General features: G+C 37.4%; 1 protein-coding gene across 1 annotated transcript in view; it reads left to right on the top strand.

Moving 5' to 3' along the window:
- The window catches only part of CSNK1G1 (casein kinase 1 gamma 1), a 130,288-nt gene that overhangs the window by 39,864 nt on the left and 68,352 nt on the right, over window positions 1–22,072 (top strand). Inside the window, exons 2-4 of the mRNA XM_090270753.1 lie at window positions 2,080–2,484; window positions 13,258–13,298; window positions 20,140–20,209. Coding sequence (XP_090126879.1) covers window positions 2,304–2,484; window positions 13,258–13,298; window positions 20,140–20,209 — 292 coding nt within the window. The 5' untranslated portion in view covers window positions 2,080–2,303. The remainder of the gene's footprint in view (window positions 1–2,079; window positions 2,485–13,257; window positions 13,299–20,139; window positions 20,210–22,072) is intronic.

Below are 22,072 nucleotides of genomic sequence, written 5' to 3'. Positions count from 1 at the left end.
GATCCCCATACCTATCATTCTGTTCCTATTCTGGTTTGCTTAGTTGAATTTTGTTTTTATTTTTTAGATTCATTTGTTGATAGTTGTGAGTTTGTTGTCATTTTACTGTTCATAGTTTTGATCTTTTTCTTAAGTCCTTTTTGACATTTTATATAATAATGGCTTGGTGATGATCAACTCCTTTAGCTTTACCTTGTCTGGGAAATACTTCTTCTGCCCTTCCATTCCAAATGATAGCCTTGCTGGATATCTTGGTTGTAGGTCCTTGGTTTTCCTCACTTTGAATATTTCTTGCCAGTTCCTTCTTGCCTGCAGTTCCTTCTTAAGTCTTATAGGCACCCCTTTGAAGGTAACTCTCTGCTTTTCTCCTGCTGCTTTTAAGATTCTCTTTATCTTTTACTTTTGTAATTTTAATTATAATGTGTCTTGGTGTGGTTGTCTTTGGGTCTAGCTTGTTTGGGTTCTCTGTGCTTGCTGGACTTGTTATGTCTATATCCTTCACCAAATTAGGGACATAAAATGTAATACCTTTTTCTTGAATTAATTATTTTCTCACATAAGTTTTCAGTTTCTTGCTCTTCCTCTTCTCCTTTGGCATCCCTGTGATTCTGATGTTGGCATGTTTAAAGTTGTCCCAGAGGTTCCTAAGCCTCTCCTCATTTTTTTCAATTCTTGTTACCTCATTCTGTACTTGTTGACTGTTTTTTTCTTCCTTATGTTCCAATCATTGATTTGAACCCCAGGTTCTTTTCCTTTACCATTGGTTTTGTGTGGATTTTCCTTCATTTCACTTAGCATAACCTTCACTTCTTCCCTTATGCGTTTGCCATACAAAGCATATCTGTCAATTCTGTGAGCATTGTTATCACCAGTGTTTTGAACTCTGCGTCTGTTAGGTTGGCTATTTCCTTGTCTGTTAGCTTGCCTATTTCCTCATTGCTTTGTTCTCCCACTAGAAACTTGATTTGTTTCTTCTTTTGGGCCATACCTCTGTCTCCTCAATTTGACAGGCTCCTGTGTTTGCCTTTGTTTCTTAGATAGAGCTGTCGCAATGTTATGTTGTAAGTAGCAGAGCCTTAGGTATTCGTCAGACCCATTTCACCAGGTTGTGGCATTGTATGTGGGGGAAGGGACTGAGAAGGAACAATGCTACTTGGTCAGCACTCAACCATTTTCCAGGCACTTCTTCCACTTCCTTATGGGACTGGGGCCTCTCTAGCTGTTGCCCTGGCTGTGGTTCCCAAAGTGGGTGGGTCTTCAGACATTCTAGGACCGTGGGGGCCCTCTAAGCAAGCAGACTTCGCTGAGAGACCGGCAGTTTCTTTTGCTGCCCCAACCCCCACTGGTTTTCACTGTCAGAAGCAATAGGCTTTATTTTCCCTGGTGCTGGAACCGTGAGCTGTGCAGTTTGGTCTGGGGCTGGGATTGCTCCCCAGGTGCCCTCCCAACTTTTATAATGTGTGACTGTGCTTTCTGCCAGCCTGCCGCTGCTGCCTCCACACCATGTCCTCTCCACCTGGGCTCTGCCCCTCCTACCTGTCTGGATGAGTATTTCTTCTTTATATCTTTGTTTGTTGGACTTCCATGCAGCTCGATTTTCTGGAACTTCTGGTTGTCTCTAGTTTTGAGATAGTTGTATTCCTTCTTAGTTGTGGAGGGAGATGCAGCATGTCTACCTATGCCTCCATCTTGGCCGAAGTCTCAAAAGGAATGCCTTTTAAATATCCTCAGTTTATTTAACTAGGTTTGACCCTACCATTTCTCTCTGGTATCCAGTGATAAAAATGCCAACAAATAATTTCCTTTTGAGTCACATGTACAGTACTAGACGAGAGCATTTTGCATTAAACTCTTGTGTGTTCCTGTAGCTGCCATGATCTACAGCCTACTAAGCTTATGTTACCTAATGAATAACTAGTCCAGATGGCTAAACTGTTGGAGGATGTAAAACCAAAATCCATTTTAGGAAGCTATCCACTTTGCTCATTTTTGGATAAGAGCCATTCTAATTAGTGGTAACTTTCTCAATTTGTTTTAAAATTAAAATTTTAACTCTGTGTTTTCTTGTTTTTTACCTAGGTTACAAAATATCCTCCTATGCTTGAGATCTACAGACTACATGTCCTACAAGAACGATCCAATGGTTTTTCATCCTTTGGAGATATTAGAAACATAAATATGGTGCCAAAAGAACTTCTTACCTTTCCCTGACTATGCTTTATTTGGACATACTTTTGTATTGAAGAGAGAGAGGTATATAGCCTGAGGCTACTCATTGTGGAGAGACTCTGTCGTGTAGGATCATGGACCATCCTAGTAGAGAGAAGGATGAAAAACAACGGACCACTAAACCCATGGCACAAAGGAGTGCACACTGTTCCCGACCATCTGGCTCCTCAACATCCTCTGGGGTTCTTATGGTGGGACCCAACTTCAGGGTTGGCAAGAAGATAGGGTGTGGGAACTTCGGAGAGCTCAGATTAGGTAAGAACTTGTTTATATCAGTGGTTTTTACTAAAAATAGGAGCAGCTATAATAAGCTGTGGTGTATTTCAAGACAAAAAGTTTTATAATTTTATGGGACATTTTTTTAAGGAAGACCTGTTATAAGGACTAAAGAATTTGTGAATGGGATAGTCATTATTGGTTATAATTGTTATTCAAGTTTTATCTGTATGATTATAGGCTTTTAAATTTTCTACCAATTCTGAGATTTTATGATGCAGAGAGGTCTGCATATAGGTAGCAGTAAAATGGAGATTCTGATTTAGTTGGTCTAAGGTATAGTCCTGAATTCTTTTTAACAGACTCCCAGGTACTTTAGATGTCCTTGCACCCCACACCTTGAGAAGGGAGTACAGTCTTGTTTTAATTCAAACCCTGCCCCTAATAAGGCAATAATATCCAAATTTAATCTGCGAGGATATACATCCTATTTAGAGGCTTTCCAACTGATACTATGCTTGCATTTCTTCCTGGAAGTCCCAGCATCAGGATTTAGGTAAAACTTTAGGAAGAAATTATGCAACTTCATTTCCCAAAAAGAAAATATGATTTTTTAAATTTCAAGTATAAATTTATGAGAGAAATGATGAATAATGACAAAATATACCAGTTTGAAGATAAGAAATTGGGAAGGAGGTATATTGGGTATTTATTTATAATTCACCTCCTAGAAGATTGGGGAAGAGAAAATGAAAGAGCTTACAAATATATGAAGTTAGACATCAGCATGGAGAATGAAGAGGTCCCCTTTTAGGCTAAAGTGGTTTTTTTTTCTTCATAAACATTGAAGATATGGATTATTAAGAAGACTTCTTATAGGAGACTTTGGCCCTTGGGAGAATGAGAGTGTAGGAGCATAAGATAATTACAGTATTACTTGTTACCTCTGCTACTTCTGATGATTCTGCAAAACAAGATGGAAAAAGTCTTACCATTGATCTCCTGTAGAGAAATTCGGGGAAACATCACTACACTAGTCAGAGATCACTGGGTGTAGAATTGTATTTGGGGATGTGAGAATGAATTTATTTTTACTGATAGAAGGCTGCCATCCTGGAATTTTAGGACCTGACTAGGATAATGAAAGGCTCTTCATATTTAGTGATGTGTTCATGTTCGGGTTAGCAAAGCCAGCAGATGCTACTGAGAATAGGAGTAAGATGTGTAATTTCACACCGCTTGAGTTCCTAGCAACTACTGAGTTGCTTTAGCAGCTACTTTTATGAACATTCATTTACATAATGGATTGACTTTGATCTAATGTCATGGTAATACTTGAATTAAACAGATTATGATGTAAACATCTATAAAATTACTACTGAGAGGTAGTTTATAATGCATATAAACCTGTGTATTCTCAAAACATCATAACACTGTTCAATTTCTATAAAGCTGAAGAAAAACCTTGGTCAATGAAAACTGGGACTCTGCTTTATTCACTTAGGTCTAGATTTGTATTATATGATCTTTAAGTTTACACAGGAATGGTAAAATCCATTCAGTTAAAAGGAAAAAGGATAAATTTCAAGCCTGTGTATATTTTCAGAGTAGTAGAGTGTTGTGTTTTATTTCCTCTTGTGAATCTAGGATACAGTGTTAGTTCTCATTTTGACTTGCCTTGTAGTCAGTAGAAAGAACTTGTCTTTCCTTTCAAGTGGTTTTATTCTTGTGTGCTTATCAGGTTTTCATTAGCCCTGAGACCATATTGTATCTAGGAATATTTTTTATCAACAGAAACCAAAAAAGGTACTTGCAGACTCATTTGACATCTTTCTAGCAAGAGGGTGTGCTGTATACCCCATTCCAGCATTCTCTTGCTCTGATATTCGTAAGTAGAAGATTGTACAGACAACAGAAAGATGTAAACTAGGAAATTCCAAACTCAAGGCAGGTACAGTAAGTCCTCCACTAAGGCTACTGAGTACAGGGTCGTGCTTCTTCTCCAAACTCAGTTCTTATTCTAGCCACGCTGTCTTTTCTGTCCCTCAGACAGCCAATGCATTTCTGCTATAGAGCTTTTATAATTAACTGTTCCTTCTGCCTGCAGATTTTTCCCCACAATTTTCCTTAGCTTCTCATTCTTCAGGGCTCAACATTTTTGTTACTATGACTTCTCCCCCACCTCCATTTTATTTGTTTGTTTGTTTGTTTTATTGATAGGAAGGAAAAGAGAGAAAGAAAGAAACATCAGTTTGTTGTTGCATTCATTGGTTGGTTTTTATTTTTATTTTCACTCAAACGTTTATTTTTACATGAGCCTTGCTCCATGCCAGACACAGGAGAGGAGTGGGGACAGACGAGGACAGCCACCTTCTCATCTTCACACTCACCGCAGCCTGGCAAGGCACATTGGTTGATTTTTATATGTGCCCTGACCAAGGATCAAACCCTTAACCTTGGCATATCAGCACGATGCTCTAACCAACTGAGCTACCCTGGCCAGGGTACCCATTATATTTTAAAATAGCACTTTTCTTTCTTAGCCACATCCTATCCCATGAAACTGCTTCATTTTACTCATCACATTATCACTCTCTGAATTGATTTTATATCATTGTTTACCTGTTAATTATCTCTTCTTACTTAAATATAAGCCCCTTAGGGGGTAGGGATTCTACCTGTATTATTTACTGTTACAGTACTTGTGGAATGAATGAATAGATAGCCAGATGAATAGGAAGAGGGGAGAAAAAACTATGGGCTACTTTGGGCTTCTGGTATGTGGGGGTGGTGTTGGTAGGTAATGGCCTTAATGTTTAGGTAGACCCATGGATTCCAGATCGAACCAAAAATGTAATGTTATGATTAGTACAATTTGTTTCTCTGCAAATCTGTTTTTACCTCATTATCCATTTAACAAACAATTCTTAAATGTTTACTATCTTGCTAGACTTTGGGAATAACAAGATATAGTTTCTGTCCTTAAGAATCTCACACTCTGGTGATAGAAAGAGAAAAACTAATTATAATACAAAGTGATAGGTATTATAATAGATTGTGTAAAAATACACTGACAGAGAAGACTGATGAAGGTTTCAGAGATTGGGAGCAGTTCAGGACTTCCCACTGGTTGACACAAGGAAGAGGGGCTCTCTAGCAGCAGGATACACAAACACCAGGTGTTGTGAAATTGCTTAGCATAGTATTAGAGCAGCAACTAGTTATACATAGCTGGGTAAGGAGGAGTGAAGTGGGAAAAAAAGGTAATAGATGAAGCTATTAGGTCGGTTGGGACCAGATTGTGAAGTGTGTGCTTTATCCTGTAGGCAGTGAGTAGAATCATCAAGGTTTTACAACAGATGAGTGACAAAATCTGGTTTGTGTTCTAGAAAGATAATTCAGGTAGGAAAGAGATTGACTTCTTGTGGGTTTTGCTCTGATTGTAATACTTGTCACATTGTATTATCTTCCTCCATCTGTCTGTCTGTCTGCAGATAGGCTTGATGGTAGTACTTTGCTTTATTAAATCTTCATAGTCTCAATTCCTTTTACTGTGTATGGCATATAATGGTCACTTAAGAATGTTTGTTTGGCTTTATAATCCAGGTCAGAAATGGCCAGGCCTGCCCTTAGTTCTTTGCTCTGAAAATGACAATGAGGAGAGGAGTGAATGAATTAGGAATTTCAGAAGTAGATTATAGGCATGGTTTGAGGGGAAGGAGCCAAAGATGACAGTTTGTTAGCTTGGGGAGACCAAGCGGCTGAGTAAACCTTTAATGGAGAAAAGAAATGTAGGACTAGAGTAGTGGTTGGGAAATCAGGTAGAGTTTGTGAATACATTGACCCTGAGGAATGTGCAGCTCTTATACAGAAATGTGAATCTACGACTTAGAAAAGTTTAGGCTTGAGAATAGGAATTAAGAATTCATCGCCATGTATGTGTTAATAAACATGCAATCCTGGCTGATGAGATGATGCCGAACTTGGATGAGTGGGAGAAAGTGGGTGCATTTAAGGGATCCTAGAAGAGAAAGAGCCTGAAGAGTGAAGAACTTGAAAAGTAAATAAAGAGAACAATTTCTAAAGGTGTGGAATGTTAAGCAAAGCCTTGTGCCGTAAGGGTTAAGCAGGAGAGAACTAATTTATTGTCTTTGGTCTTTCATTTCTGTTTATTTCTGAGGTGTTCTTTTTTCCCCTCCTTTTGTTCTTTTTTATTTTTTTTTTTATGAGTACCTGTATTTTGTAATCAGAAAAAAAGCAATAAACAAAAAGCAAAAAAATATCTGTTATAGAAAAAATTTTTTTAAAGAAAATAACATGTTTATTTTTTTATTTTTAAATTCTACTTTAGAAGTATCTCCAAAGATATATCAATTTTTGTTTTTCAGTGTGATAATGCTGTACTAAACATCCTTGTAGATACTTGTAGTACATTTTTGTAGTCCAGACAGGGCTGATTATTTTCTTTTTATTTTTTATGCTTTATTGTTTATGCTGTTACAGTTGTCCCAATTTCTTTTCCCTTTGTTCCCCTCCACCCAGTGACCCCCCCATCCAGTTGCCCCCCCCCCACTTAGTCCATGCCCATTGGTTGTGCATACAGTTCTTCTTAACCTCTTCCTGTCTACTCCACTCCCTCCTACTATGCTTCTTAATTCCTGTACCATCTCCCTCCCTTTCCCCCTTCCCCCTCCCTGCTGACCTTCCCCCAATATGTTTCCCATACCTATGATTCTTTTCCCACTCTTGTTGCCTACCTGGTCTGCCTTTGTTTTGGTTCCCTAGCTTCTGTTGGTTGTCATGATACAGTTTTCATTTTAATGTTCATAATTTTGATCCTCCTTCTCCTAAACCAGTCCCTTTAACATCTCATATAACAGTGCTTTGGATCTGATGAACTCCTTCAGTTTTACTTTGTCCTGGAAGCACTTTCTCTGCCCTTATATTCTGAATGACAGCTTCTCTGGATAGAGTAATCGTGGTTGTAAGTTTTTGCTTTTCATTACTTTGAATATTTCTTGCCAGTCCTTTCTTGCCTACAGAGTTTCTTTTGAGAAATCAGCTGATAATCTTATTGGGACCCCTTTGTACATAAAGTCTCTTCTTCTCTCTTGCTGCTTTTAAGATTCTCTCTTTATCTTTAATTTTTGACATTTTGATTATAATGTGTCTTGGTGTGGTTCTCCCTGGGTCCAGTTTTTTTGGTACTCTCTGTGCTTCGTGGACCTGTAAGTCTTATTTCCTTCCCCAAGTTAGGGAAGTCCTGCTTCATTATTTTTTCACCTAATTTTTCAATTTCTAGTTGTTCTTCTTCACCTCTGGAAGCCCTATGATTTGGATGTTGGCCTGCTTATAGCTGTCCGATAAGTTTCTGAGCCTCTCCTCATTTTCCTCACTTCTCGTTTCTTCTTTCTGCACTGGTTGACTGTTTGTTCCTTCCCTATGTTCCGATTTGTTGGTTTGATCCCTGGTTTTCTTTCCCTCACCACTAGTTTCATATGTGTTTTTGTTTATTTCTGCAGGACTAGCCTTCATCCCTTCCCTCTCTTGTTTAAGATCTGTTGTTAGGTCGGTAAGCATTTTTATAACCAAAGCTCTGAACTGTGCCTCAGAAAGATTTCCTATCTGCTGCTTTGTTAGATTAGATATTTGCTGTCTGGTCAGCTGCATCACCGGGATCTTTATCATGATCTGTGCCATCCTGACAGTTTTGTGTTTACCTTTGCTTCCTGGGCAGGGCTCTCGCACCTCCCACGCTATAGGGGGTGGAGCCCTGTGCACTCATCACAACTGGGTAACCTTTCTCACCACGCTGTGGCGTTTTCTTTAGGGGGTGGGGTCCAAGATGGATTCCTGCCATTCACTCTCCAATGAGAGACCGGGAGCCTCCTCCCCTGTCCCCACCCACTCTGGGCCTCACAGTCCAAGGCAATGGAGGTCTGCCTTCCCCGGCTTTGTAATTGCAAACTGATGGGTCTGGTTTGCAGCTGGGGGTGCTCCCCATGTGCTTCTCACCTCCCCTTAAATAAGGGTGTCTGTGCTTACTGCTATCCTGCCTCTGTCGCTGCTGCTACTGTGGACAGCGCAGCTTGAACTCTGCTCCCCGGCTTCACCCCTCCTACCTGTCCGGACGAGCACCACTTCTTTATAACTTCATACGTTAGACTTCCATTTATTTTCTGGAATTTCTGGTTATTTCTGGTTTTGCGGTAGTTGTATTTCTTAGTTGTGGAGGGAGACACAGCATGTCTGTCTATGCCTCCATCTTGGCCGGAAGTCTCTATTTTTAAGATAAATTCTAGAAGTGTACTTTCTGAGTCAAAGGATATACATATCTGCAATTTTGTCACACGTTGTCAATTTGCCCTCCAGAAAGATGGTTTCCATTCACTTTGTGTGTGTGTGTGTGTGTGTGTGTGTGTGTGTACACGTTCCTTTGGGTGTTTCCCTACCTCTTCAAAAACCTTGGACTTTATCAAGAATCTTTTCATCTGTGTTAGACTGATACAGAAAATGGTACCTTACTAGCTGTTTATTAGTTCATAGGTGAAAGTAAATATCTTTACACATTGATTTATATTTCTTTTTCTAAGAGTTGTTTCTTGGTAGCCTTTGTCTGTTTTTCAATGGAAAGATTATTTCTATTCTTACCTATGTATATTGCCTCAATAGAAATAAATTTTGGATATTTGAGAAAGTAAAATTGATGAAGATTGGCCATGGATAAAAGGTAGGAGAACACCAAGAACTGGAAACAGATCTGCAGGTTGGTTTTTATTCATTGAGAAACATAGAGAATATTTTGAGGATTTTTTAAAAAGTTTTGAGTTTTCTGTTGAATCAAGCCTAGAAAGAATCATGTAAGCATTAAGATACAAATGATTCTGTTCTGCCCGAATTAAGAAAATGTATATCCCTAGTCTACAAATAACAGCTTGTTTTCCTTCTTAGTTGCAAGAATAAGTAGATAGGTGACATTTCTTTCACATCAAATAGCTATATACTTATGTTTAATATTTTTCATATTACCCTTGTGAAATAGGATATTAGAGAATATTTTTGCTTACAAACAAGAAAATGGAGGCACAAAGAATTGACTTTTTTGGTCTTTTCCCTCTTTGGCATTTGGTGAAATATGCAAAAGTACATTAGTACAGAAGGATGTTTCTGACAAAGGTAAATTGACTAAGGGTAACAACTTATCCTGTGACACAATCCTCCTTGGTTTCTAAAAAAAAAAAAACCACTAACTTGTATGACTAAAGTAGGGTGTACCTGACAGCTTCTCTGCATATTGTTCTTTTCTTACCTGCATTACTTAACTATCATTAATGAACTTAAAGTGGAATTTATAACGTCAACTTCTGCAGCCAGCCAATTCTGTTTTGGGCAGTTGTGATCATTAACAGTTTACAGATGCTTTTAGAGCAATTGGTTTCATATTGTGTTCCACAAAGTCTTGAGGCCTCTATTTCCTACTACAAGAGAATGGGAAAGGAAAAGTGAGCAGGAAGGATTCTGTCACCTATATCTTAAGTGTTTAATAAGATTTTGTTTGAAAGATACGGTTCTGCTACATTAAAATTTTTTGAAAATCATTCATTTGAAAGGATGTAGGCTTAAGATAAAACATGATATTTAACAGTGTTTACTAGTTGAAAATGAAGTCATTGTAATATCAAATGTTACTTTTTTATTCATACTTTCTTAGGAATTCTTAGCATTTTGAGTAAATGGAACTGTCTATATTAGCCAAAACCCAAGCCAACCAATGAAACAGAAAAACTGATATATTGTGCCTTTATAACCTTGTTAAGATTTTTTAAGAAATTTGCAAATTTTTAGGATCTGTGGATGAAACAAACTAAAACAAGTTTCAGATGTCATGCTATTACTCTTTCCAAGTAGTTAAAAGTAAGAGACCTAAAGTCAGATTGACTTCCCTGGTTTCATTATCCTTGTTGTTAACTGCTAACCATTTGGGAAATGTTTCTGTATAATATACTAATAAAATTAAGACAGTAAAAATGAGAAGGCTCTCTGGCTTTTTTCTTAAAGTTGTAGTGCCCCTAATCATACTGCCCACTTAAAGAGATGCTCTCTGAGTAGTGGAGGCAATAGACTAGCCTGTCCTTTTTGCCCTAAATAGACGTAGTACCCAGTCTGAGTTACATAAAAGTGGTTTCTTGTTTTAATTACTAATTACCTTAAGTTATTTGGCTGATTCTTTTTTTTTTTTTTTTTTTTACAAGTTCTAGGTAGTAACTTATCAATGTACTGTTTTCACTTTAGGGCAAGAAAGTATGACAGCTTGAGATTGAACTAAAACTGAGAACCTGAGGCTGTTTGTTCCTTTATCGGTGTGACTGAGAACTGAGACCTTCTGATTCCTTTAAATAATGCTGTGTCTGATGAAGCTTATGGTAAATGTTGTCTCTGTAGGTGTCTTACTGAAATAGGAAGTCTTCATGCAGCAGGTTTTACAGGCAGCATCACAGCCAGGACTACTTCAAATGGGCTGAGTTTTGATGTAAAGCTCAAAAAACTACTGTCTAATGCAGTTTTTTTCCCATTAACAATAAAAGAACCAGTAGCCAGGAAGTGAGCTTGGGAAGCCTTGTGGACTTTGTGCAACAGATATTAAAAGCTTTGAGTGCTTGGGTTTGTGCCATCTCATTACTGGTATTTTTCTATACATTAAACACCCTGCCTTTCTCACAGTTACTGATATATTACATATATCAATATATATCATATATCTCAATATTTAGCTGAAGCAGTCATTCTTTTTTTGAAAAGAATAATTTATTTGTTTATTTTATTTTTTAGAGAGAGGGGAAAGGAGAAAGACAGGGAGAGAAACATCACCATGTGGTTGCCTCTCACTTGCACCCCCCGACTGGGGACCTGACGTGCAACTTAGTAGTGTGCCTTGACTGGGAATCGAACCAGCTACACTTGGCTCGCAGGCCGACGCTCAATCCACTGAGTCACAGCAGCCAGGGCCAGTCATTCATTTTAAATGGGGAGGATTTTAACTCCATGTAGTTAAAGTCTTCTAGAGCAAATTAAAAAAAATTTTTTTACTGATTGATTTTTAGAGAGAGGAAGGAAGGGAGGGAGAGAGAAAGAGGGAGAAAGAAATAAACATAGATTTGTTGCTTCACTTATTAATATATCCATTGATTGTTTCTTGTATGTGTGCTGACTGGGGATTGAACCAACAACCTTGGCATATTGGAACAATGCTCTAACCAACTGAACTACCTAGCCAGGGTATCTTGCAGAGCAAAATTTTTGAGTACTGCCTATCCCTGAGGATAGTGATTAATTGTCTGGCTTCCCACATGGAAGGATTTTGTGTTGGCCTGTTCTGTCTAATGATGTCCCCTGGCAAAGGAATTTATTTGAGTAATACATAGCTCAAGAGAATTATCTAGTCACTTCCAGTGCCTCTTAGGCTAAGAATAATTGCTTTGTAAGAGGGTGACATGTGTTCAGTTCTTCTGGTGCCCCCAGAGAAAATAAGCAAATACAAGCAAGCTAGCATTTTGTGATACATCAGTCATCATGTTCGGTGTTGCACAGGCTGTCTCATTTATTATGCCTCTGTGACTATATTCTTTTATACAAATATGAAAGTTGAAGATGAAGGGCATTTCTCAATTTCTCTATTACTTTTAGGTTTAGTGAGAATTTGGAGGAAGGCATCACGGTGGAGTACAATGATCATCACCTACTCTCTTGGTTCTCTTTCGGTTCTCCACTGATTGAGCCTCATTTTGACCCTTCTCTTTTCCTTATCCCTCATATTTCATGTAATCCAGAAGCGGTTAGATTTCTCTTAATATACCTTGATTATAAATTTTATTTTTAACTCATTCTCTTTCAGAACTTTTTGCCTCATATCTACAATGCTAATAGAAGTAATAAAAATTAGATTTACCTAACATCTTGCCATTTACAAAGTCCTTTGATATATTATAACTCATGTAATCTTCATAATCACACTGTATGTAGTAGATGTTATTCTTAAAGAATGTTCTGCTATAAAAACTTGCTAGTTATCTTACTTTTAGGTATCCTCTCTTTTATCTTATATATTAAGGCCAGATTAGTATTTTTAAAATGCAACTTTCACCATTATGCTTTTTCTCTTAGCACAAAACCTTTGGTGGTTTAACAGCAAGGTGAATAATGAAGTTGAAACTGCTAATGTTTGCATTTAGGATTACCCATAATCTGATTCTGAACTAGCTTTCTTTTTGTATTGCCCTAGAACTTTCTCAGAAGAACCTCCTCTGTATATTAAGTCAATTTGGTTCTCCTCAGCAAACTATTAATCTATTAATCCTTTGTTAATCTATTGTATATCAGATACCTATAGTATTTCAGATACTATGTTTGTTGCTAGGGATAAAAAGATGAGTTAAAGATCCCCATTTGTCAGTGAGTTAGAAAATTGAGAGTTTGTGCTTATTGTGCCAGGAGTTTAAATATCTGTATCTTTGAAATGCTGCCCCCCCCCCCCATAGCTTAATAGGTAGGAAACATTAAGTAGCAAAGTGTATATATATGATAGAGAAAAAGATTTGTTTTCTTTTTAAAAAATTCTCATGTCTAACTTAAATTTTCAAAGAAGCTGTTTTTGTTTTTGTGTAGCTGGGTCTCATAATCTCTGTTTAGCTTTTCACTTACAAATCATATTTCATATATGGAAATGTGACCTTTCTCATGACTTGTAAGCTAAGATTTGCTTTGCATTTTTCCAGAACAAATGTCACTAAAACATACATTTTGCTTTTCCCCTAGGTAAAAATCTCTACACCAATGAATATGTAGCTATCAAACTGGTGAGTAGAATCTATTGTTTGTGCTAAGTATATGTTGGTGCTCTCACTCCTCATATCTTTCTTTTTATAGAAAATAATTGTGTGCATTTACAAAAATACTGTTGATTTTTTTCTCTTGCATATGATTTCACATAGTCATTTTCCTTCAACTATATATAGTGTTGCAGTCATGAATCACTGTATACTATGTAACATTAGATAATGCTAACTACAATGTTAGCCTTGATGAATCAAAAATAGCCAGAAGAAAAAAAATTACTGGAAAAACCAGTAATTTCGGTGAACTTTGTACCTTTCACAGTGCTACTTTAAAAGATAAAATAATTTGAAAATTTTATTATTTTCTTGAATATGAGTGATTCATTTTTTAAAGGGTTTTATTTATTTTTTTTAGAGAGAGGGGAAGGGAGGGAGAAATAGAGGGCGAGAAACATCCATGTGAGAGAGAAAAATCTATCAGTTGCCTCTCATACGCTCCCCTCTGGGTATGTGTCCTTGCCAGGACTTGAACCAGCAACCTTTCACTTTGCAGGACAGTGCCCAACCAGCTGAACCACACTGGTCAAGGTGATTGATTAATTTTTAAAATATAAAGTATTTATTAATATATTTAGTACAGAAACAAATTTAATCATCTAATCATTGTCTTAAAAAGCTACCAAATATGAAAAATGCATCATGTGGTCAAATTTGAAGCAAAGAGTTTAATTGGTTTTGTCAGTCCTAATCTTAAGAATAACTAATTAGTCATTGAAAATAGCATCCTGTTAAAAATGAATAATTATATTATTTTTAAGGATTAACAATTTTATAAGAAACACTTCTTAATTTTATATTTAAGGTTGATATAAAACCATCTCTAGTTATATAAAATGTTTCATATGACTAGTTTCTATGAAACTTGTATAAATATATATGTTTTTCCTCCCGTTAAATTCTAGTAAGTTTCCCAGTATTTGCAGGTAGTTTTGGGTTTTATTAGTTTGAAGACAGAAGTTAATGGTTGAAGGACATATCTTATGACAATTGAATGCTATTCTTTTCTAATGAATTGCACTTACTACATCCACACATGCTCTGTGGTTGGTTGCTTCCTCTCATTCAGTTTGTCAGTTTGTGGAGGAGTTAGGGCTGTCTCGTGATAAACTGATAGTTATCAGATTGGTTTCTCTACAAAGAGGTGAACAAAGAGTAGGGCTTAGAGCAGGTAGCTGCTAGCTAACCAAGTGTTCTGTTATCTTAGAACTCTTGCTGAAGAAATGGGAGCAAGAAGAGAGGTGATGAATGTAACAATGCATGCCAAATATTTTCTCAGATTGACTATCAAAAGGATTAACCATTTGAAAACTTTATACAGATTTGGTTGTTCTGTAAACATGTCTTCTAGTTCATCGGCTCTTTTACTTTTCCTATTTTACTACTTTGGTAAGTTGTAATAATTTTGATTCTATAGGAATAGTAACAGGAAGAAGCAGCCCCTAAAATACTTTAATATAGTGCCTCAATACTGTGTATTTGTTATTGCTTTTATTATTTATCAAGACATCTTTTGAGGCTTTCTGTTAGGGGCAATTCTTTCCATCTAGATTTCTCCTTCCATATTCATACTAGTCAACCTAGTTAGATAAAACTTGCCTAATGTATTGTTGACATGACTGATAATTGCATTTTACTTTTAAATTTTATTATATTTTTGTTCTCTTATATAGCTAAGAGTTAAAGCTAAAAACAGGCTTAGTGTTATCTAGTATGGTGTATCTTAGTACTTCATTTCTCTTTCAAATAAATCTTAAATAAAGGCTTTTTAGAGGATAACAATCTTGTCCAAGGGTCTCCTCTCTTGCTATTGGTCTGTATTCTTCCGGGGAGATATAAGGGCAGTAATTGAGGTCTTTTCGTGGTAACAGCAAAATAGGCCTTAAGTGTAACAGTCCTACAAGGTAGCCGGCTGCTGTTGGTTTAATATTTCAGGCAGGCATGTGTGTTCCAGAATAACTGTGATTCTGGCAAATAGCCTGCCCTCTGTGGAAATGTAATCAGCATCTGGCACAGAAATACAAGGAAGCCCGGCTGGTACTGTTTCAGTTCTACTTTGTTTGGATTTTCACTGTGGGGTCTTGTTTCTTGAAAATCTAGGAACTTATTTTTAAAATCATACAAGGTGGTTTCTGGAGGACTTTCAGTCAAAGTAGAGGTGTAGTTAAACATGGGTCGTCTCCTTGCACAATCACATCAAAATTACTAAACTATAGGACAACCATCTCTCAGAACCATCAGAAATCAAGTTGAATGGAGGCCAGCAACTATGTAATTAAAGAAACCACATCCATCCAGATTGGAAGGAGTGGCGGAGACACAGAACAGGCTGGTCCCACACCCATGTGTGGTCTATAAATATTCGGGAGAGATATCTAGGAGTGAGGAGTCCCAGCCCCACACCAGGACCCCCAGTCCAGGGTTCCAGTTCTAGAAAGAAAAGGTCCCAAAACTCCTGGCTATAAAAACCAGTGGGGATTGAGTCAGTGAGTGAAACTGCTGGATTCCTAAGCAGTTCCTCTTAATAGACCTGCACTCACTCCTTCTGAGCTCCAGCACTGGAGTAGCAGCTTGAAAGACACCAGTAGCATGGGGGAGGAACTGACATATCTGGCATTGGGGTGAGAGCTGGGGGACAACATTCTTCCAGACAGGATGACAGGCAGAGGTCATCGTTTCTTTTCTGAACTCTCCTCCAACAGAGCCATAGAGCTGGCAGGTGGCAGCCATATTTGAGAGTCCATCAACCAGGTTCATGGTGTTTGCCCACCCTAGTGTTTCCCTGAGGCTATGTCCCACCCAATTACAAGGCCCACCCAAGCTGTTAACAGTGGCTTTTCCAAAGGAATGGCTGGTTTTGGCTTTTCCTTCACATCTTCCTAAATCTCAAACAAGCAACAGCTGGCCTCAGAGAGCCCCAAGCCCCCAGCTCCCATACCTCTTGCTAAGTGAACCCAGGCTTGGCACTAGCAGCAGCCAGTCTAGGTTCACACTTTGGCTTTGCCTGGAAACCTCCCGGCCCAGTACAAGTAGCAGCCATCTCAGATTGCTTTGTAGCTCATGCTGGTTGGTCCAAGGCAGAACACAGGTGTTGGCTGACCTTGGCTTGCACCACCCAGGAAACCCCAGACCCTGCACACCTAGTGGACAGCTACAGTCCACGTTGGAGCATCACCACCCTGCCCCTGCACAGCTGATCCTCCACAGAGGGAGGAAGTTGGTGGTCAGTGGTCATAGTCCTGGGTAAATCCCTTCCATTACCTGCCAACAGCTATCAAGGCTCAACTACAAGAGGAGGGTGTACTTAGCCCACACAAAGGGTGTACCTCGAGTATCCAGCTGGATGAAAGAGGAGGCTATGCTACTGGACCCTATAGGATACCTTCTACATTAGGCCATACTGCCAAGAGACAGAGTCAAAGCAGCTCTAGCTAATATACAGAAACAAACACAGGGAGGCTGCCAAAATGAGGAGACAAAGAAACATGGCCCAAGTGAAAGAACAGATTAAAACTCCAGAAAAAGAGCTAAGCCAAATGGAGATAAGCAATCTTATCAGATGCAGAGTTCAAAACACTGGTTATAAGGATGCTCAAGGAACTTAGTGAGAACCTCAACAGCATAAAAAAGATTAAGTCAGAATTGAAGGGTACACTAATTGAAATAAAGAAAAATATACAGGAAATCAACTGTAGAGTAGATGAAGCCAAGAATCAAATCAATGATTTGGAACATAAGGAAGCAAAGATAATCAGAACAACAACAAGAAAAAAGAATTCAAAAAATGAGGAATGCATAACCAGCCTCTAATACAACAGTCCAACATTCACATCATAGAGGTGCCAGGAGAAGAAAAAGAGCAAGATATTGAAAGCTTATGTGAAGAAATAATGAAGGAAAACTTCCCAAATTTGGCAAAGGAAATAGACATACAAGTCCAGGAAGCACAGAGAGTCCCAAATAAGCTAGACACAAAGAGGACCACGTCAAGACACATTATAATTAAAATGCCAAAGCTTCAAGATAAAGAGGTAATCTTAGAAGCAGCAAGAGAAAAGCAGAGAGTTACCTACAAAGGGGTTTCTATAAGACTATCAGCTGATTTCTCAAAAGAAACTTTGCAGGCAAGAAGGGACTGGCAAGAAGTGTTCAATGTGATGACAACCAAGATTACTCTATCCAGCAAGGCTATCATTTAGAATGCAAGGGCAGATAAAGTGTTTCCCAGACAAGGTAAAGCTAAAGGAGTTCATCATTACCAAGCCATTATTATATGAAATGTTAAAGGGACTTATTTAAGAAAAAGAAGATCAAAAGTATGAACATTAAAATGACAACAAACTCACAACTATCAACAACTGAATCAAAAAAATAAAAATAAAATCTATCTGAGCAAACCAGAATAGGAACAGACTCATAAGTATGGGGATCATTTGGAGGGTTATTAGCTGGGAGAGGGAAGGGGGAGAAATGGGGAAATGATGCAGGGATAGTATAGGAAAGGATGTAGCCAAAGAATTTATATGTACAACCCATGGATATGAACTAACGGGGGTGGGATTGTAGGAGGGAAGAGGGAAACTGGGCGGAGGGGAGCAAAAGGAAAAACAATTGGGACTACTGTAACAACATCAATAAAATATACTTAAAAAAAAAAGTACAAGTAAGAAAAGGTAGATAAGTTGGGCTGTATCAAAATTAAAAATTTTTTTGTATCAGAGGACTCTGAACAGAGTGAAAAGGCAACCCTTGAAATGGGAGAAAATATTTGAAAATCATATGTCTGATAAGGAATTGACATGAAGAATTTGTCTTTTTAGCTATTTTTACTTGAAGGTTATTGCGGAGCTATTTTATCTTCTTTTTTTTTTTAATTGTTTTTCTGCTAAAGTTGTCCCATTTTTGCCCATTTCCTCTCCCCTGCCCCTACATTCACATTGTTGAGCATCCATCTCCAGAACTTTTTCATTTCCTCAACTGAAGTTCTGCACTCATTAAACACTAACTCCCCATTTGCCTCTGCCTCCGGCTCCTGGCAACCACTACTCAACCTTCTGTCTCTATGAATTTGACTACTCTGTAAGCAGAATGATGCAGCATTTGTCCTTTTGTGACTGGTTTATTTCACTTAGCATAATGTGCTCATGGTTCATCCATGTTGTAGTATGTGTCAGAATGTCCTTGTTATGGTTGAATAATACTATGTATGCAATAAAAATATATCCACATTTTGTTTATCCATTCATTTGTTGATAGATACGTGGGTTTTTTCTATCTTTTGACTATTGTGAATAATGCCGCTATGAACTTGGGTGTACAAATATCAATTTGAGCCCTGATTTCTGTATGTGTAAATATCCAGAAGTGGGATTGCTGGATAATATGGTAATTCCATGTGTCATTTACCACACTGTTTTCAACAGTAGCTGCCCCATTTCTCATTCCCACCAGCAGTGCACAAGGATTTCAGTTTCTCTGTGTCTTTGCCAATACTTGATTTTAGTGGTTTTGATAATGGCCATCCTACTGAGTATGCAAATCTATTTTTTAAGATAATGTTTGCTTTTCTTGTTACCTAGTTGCCTGGTCACTGTCAATTCAAAATAACCAGCCAATTCTTGAAGTTTGGTATAGAGCCAAATGTGGTAGTTCGGCTATTTTATCTATGGGGTCATTAGAAAACTCTATATTTGAAAACTTTGAGCTCCATATTGATTAAAGTTATGTGTTTTAATTGCATTTATTATCTAATTTTCATAAATGGAAAACAAAACATACAGAAAAAATTTCCTACAGCATCATTAATAATATAGAAAACTGAAAACAATCCAAGTGTCCAAAAATTAGGTGTGTGTACGTACATATGTGCAGAGGAGTACTCTAGCCATTAAAAATAATATACAGCGTTACTTGCTGCCATGGAAAGATGACATTTTCACATTGGTGGATTTAAAGGCACATTACAGAACAGCAAATATAGCATGAGCTCATTTATTTAAAATGTATTTCTTAGTCTATTTATATATGTAAATATATAAATAAATATTTGGAAGAACATTCACCAAAATGTTAATAGTGCTTCTCTGTAAAATGACAGGAACTCAGATTATTTTTAGTTTCTTTTAAACTTTTGTGTATTTGAAATTTTCTTCCTGAGCACATATCATTTTTCTAAAAATAATAAAATTGTTTATTATCCCAAATTCATAATAAAACAAGCAGGAAATATATGCTGGTCGTTAATTTAAAGGTTTGGCATCTGGTTTCCTAGGAAAATACATTTCAGGAGAACACTTTATGTTGGGGAGCTCATCCAGAGTATTTTCATTTGAATATCTATGGAAAGGATTGTATGTAATTTAGATTCATCTTCCCCCTTGCTTTGATTTCAGAGAGAAATTATGGTAAGAAAGTGCTATCGTATATGGATATCATCTCTAAAATATCAAGTGGTCTTATGGGTGAGACAGGTTAAAGGGATTAAGAAGTACAAAGTGGTAGTTACAGAATAGTCACTGGAATGTAAAGTCAGTGATATTGTGATAACAATGTATGGTGTCAGATGGGTGCAAGATTTATTGGGATGATCACTTAGTTATATAATGTCTAACCTCTGGCTTGTACACCTAAAAATAATATAATATTGTATATGAATTCTAATTGAAAAATAAAAATGATTTAAAGTCAAAATAAGAAAAATACAAAAAATATTAAGAGGTCTTAGCTCTGGTTTATGCTGAAAACCTAGGAACAGAAAAATTCTACTTGTCTAAATCTGATGACAGTATCTCTTTTTGGGTTTCAGGAACCAATAAAATCACGTGCTCCACAGCTTCATTTAGAGTACAGGTTTTATAAACAGCTTGGCAGTGCAGGTAAGTCAAGTCTGTTTTCTCCGTTTACTAACATGTAGCTTGCTGGAAACCCTAAAATATGCTCATTTTCTTGACTACTTTACTCTTTTACCAGACTGCTTGCTAGATAGGAAAATAAACAGTCAACTAAAAAGTTACTTCCTCTTTGGCTTCTGGAAGAGCAGTTGAGTTGAGTTGGAGATTTGAGATGCTATACTGTGCCTATAAACCAACCATTGAATGCTTTCTCTGACTTGAAATACAGATGATATGGGGTTTTGCTTTTGAATAATTTATTCATTCTCTTTCCAAAAGAAAGGAGTGGTTGGTAATTTGCAAGCTATATTTTACTATATTGAGAATATATATCTGTTTTAAAGACACACTGTAAGATACATGTTCTGAAATGCCGTAACACTGTCATTTTATCCATTGTTCTCATTAATTTGGAAGATCTGTTTATATAATTATAATGACCTGTGACATTTGAGGATTTTTAAAAATAAAGTTTATAATTTTTAAACATGCCTTTTTTTTTTCCCCCAACCTAAAAGCTCTAATTTTTGAAATATCTTACTGGCTTCCAGAGAAACATTTTGACTAAGCTTACCAACCTTAAGGAAGTTGTACCTATAGGATACCTCTCACAGAAGATGAATTCCTTCAGTGCTGGTTTCATTATTTGACATTAGTAAACATTCCTCTGCTTTATGATTTCTTCAGTGTGACAGTTCTGTGTGACTGACTGAAACATGGTTTCTTCTTCAGGTATCATTATTGAAGGTACTATTGAAGGAATTCGAGTTTCACTTCCTTAGAATATATAGACTTATATAAGAGCTACTTGATGTTATTAAAGTTGTCTTATACTCTGACCATGGCAATAATCAGCCATAGTCATAACCTGAGGAGGCCAGGATGAGCATTTGTCTCTCACTGAACCTAACATGAGTTCTTGCTCTCAGTAGCCTTTTAGTATATGCTATACTGTTTGTGCATTGATGGTATCCTTAAATCTGGAGTGTACCTGGCATAAGATTTAAGATTGGCAACTGAGTGCATAGGATGTTTTGGACATATGTATAACTTGAGGCTTGTCTTCCCAGAACTAAACTTTAAGATTGGCTGTTACATTGTTTCTAGTTTCATAAATTTCACAGTGATAATTATGACAACTCACTTGTGATAAACATGTTGTACATGTTTCAGAGATTTAAGGCACAGATAAAAATATGCTAGATCCAGCCCAACTTAGAAGTTTGACTGGGCCTAGGGAAAGTGACCAGTCCAGTTCACAGAATTTCCTCTGTAAGCCCTTTCAAATTGACCCACCAAATCAGGTCACTGTTCCCTTTTCAATATGGAGCCACAGAATCTCATGAACCTGTTAACACAGAGATAATATCTGTGCTGCTATGTTCATACTGTCCCCAAATACAGGAGAACATTGCAGATTCTTGATGTTTTGGCATTCTACATTCACTGAAAACATTATTAAATAGGTAGATCATTGAAGGAAAGGGGACTTAAAAAATTGCCTTTCCTTTAGGGCAGCAAGGAAAAACTGCAGCATCTGAGAGAAGTACATCCATTGCAATCAGTGGGAATAGAGGGGTTCTTTTGTAGTGGTCAGGCCAGCTGTTGGCTAGTAGTCAGGAAGGTTGGCCACCATTGGCCTTCCTCCCAGTATCTCTTCCGACAATCATCTGGAAGTCACAAAGCCTATTAGGTCTTAAGGAAGTTCAGTGGTGATTCCTGACATCTTTTCTGCTTTTTGAGATGATCCACGGTGTTGTCTTCTTGATATTCCTGTCTGCAGCTAACAAGGTAGCTACACGCTTTTCTAAGATAGGAAGAGCTTTAGATATCTGTTATAAATTTCCA

The sequence above is a fragment of the Furipterus horrens genome, unplaced genomic scaffold (genome assembly GCF_987537825.1).
Source record: "Furipterus horrens unplaced genomic scaffold, mFurHor1.1.pri manual_scaffold_3, whole genome shotgun sequence".
In the NCBI taxonomy this organism is placed as follows: domain Eukaryota; kingdom Metazoa; phylum Chordata; class Mammalia; order Chiroptera; family Furipteridae; genus Furipterus; species Furipterus horrens.
Note: the sequence above shows the minus strand (reverse complement) of the source record. Positions and strands in the feature narration are given on the sequence as shown.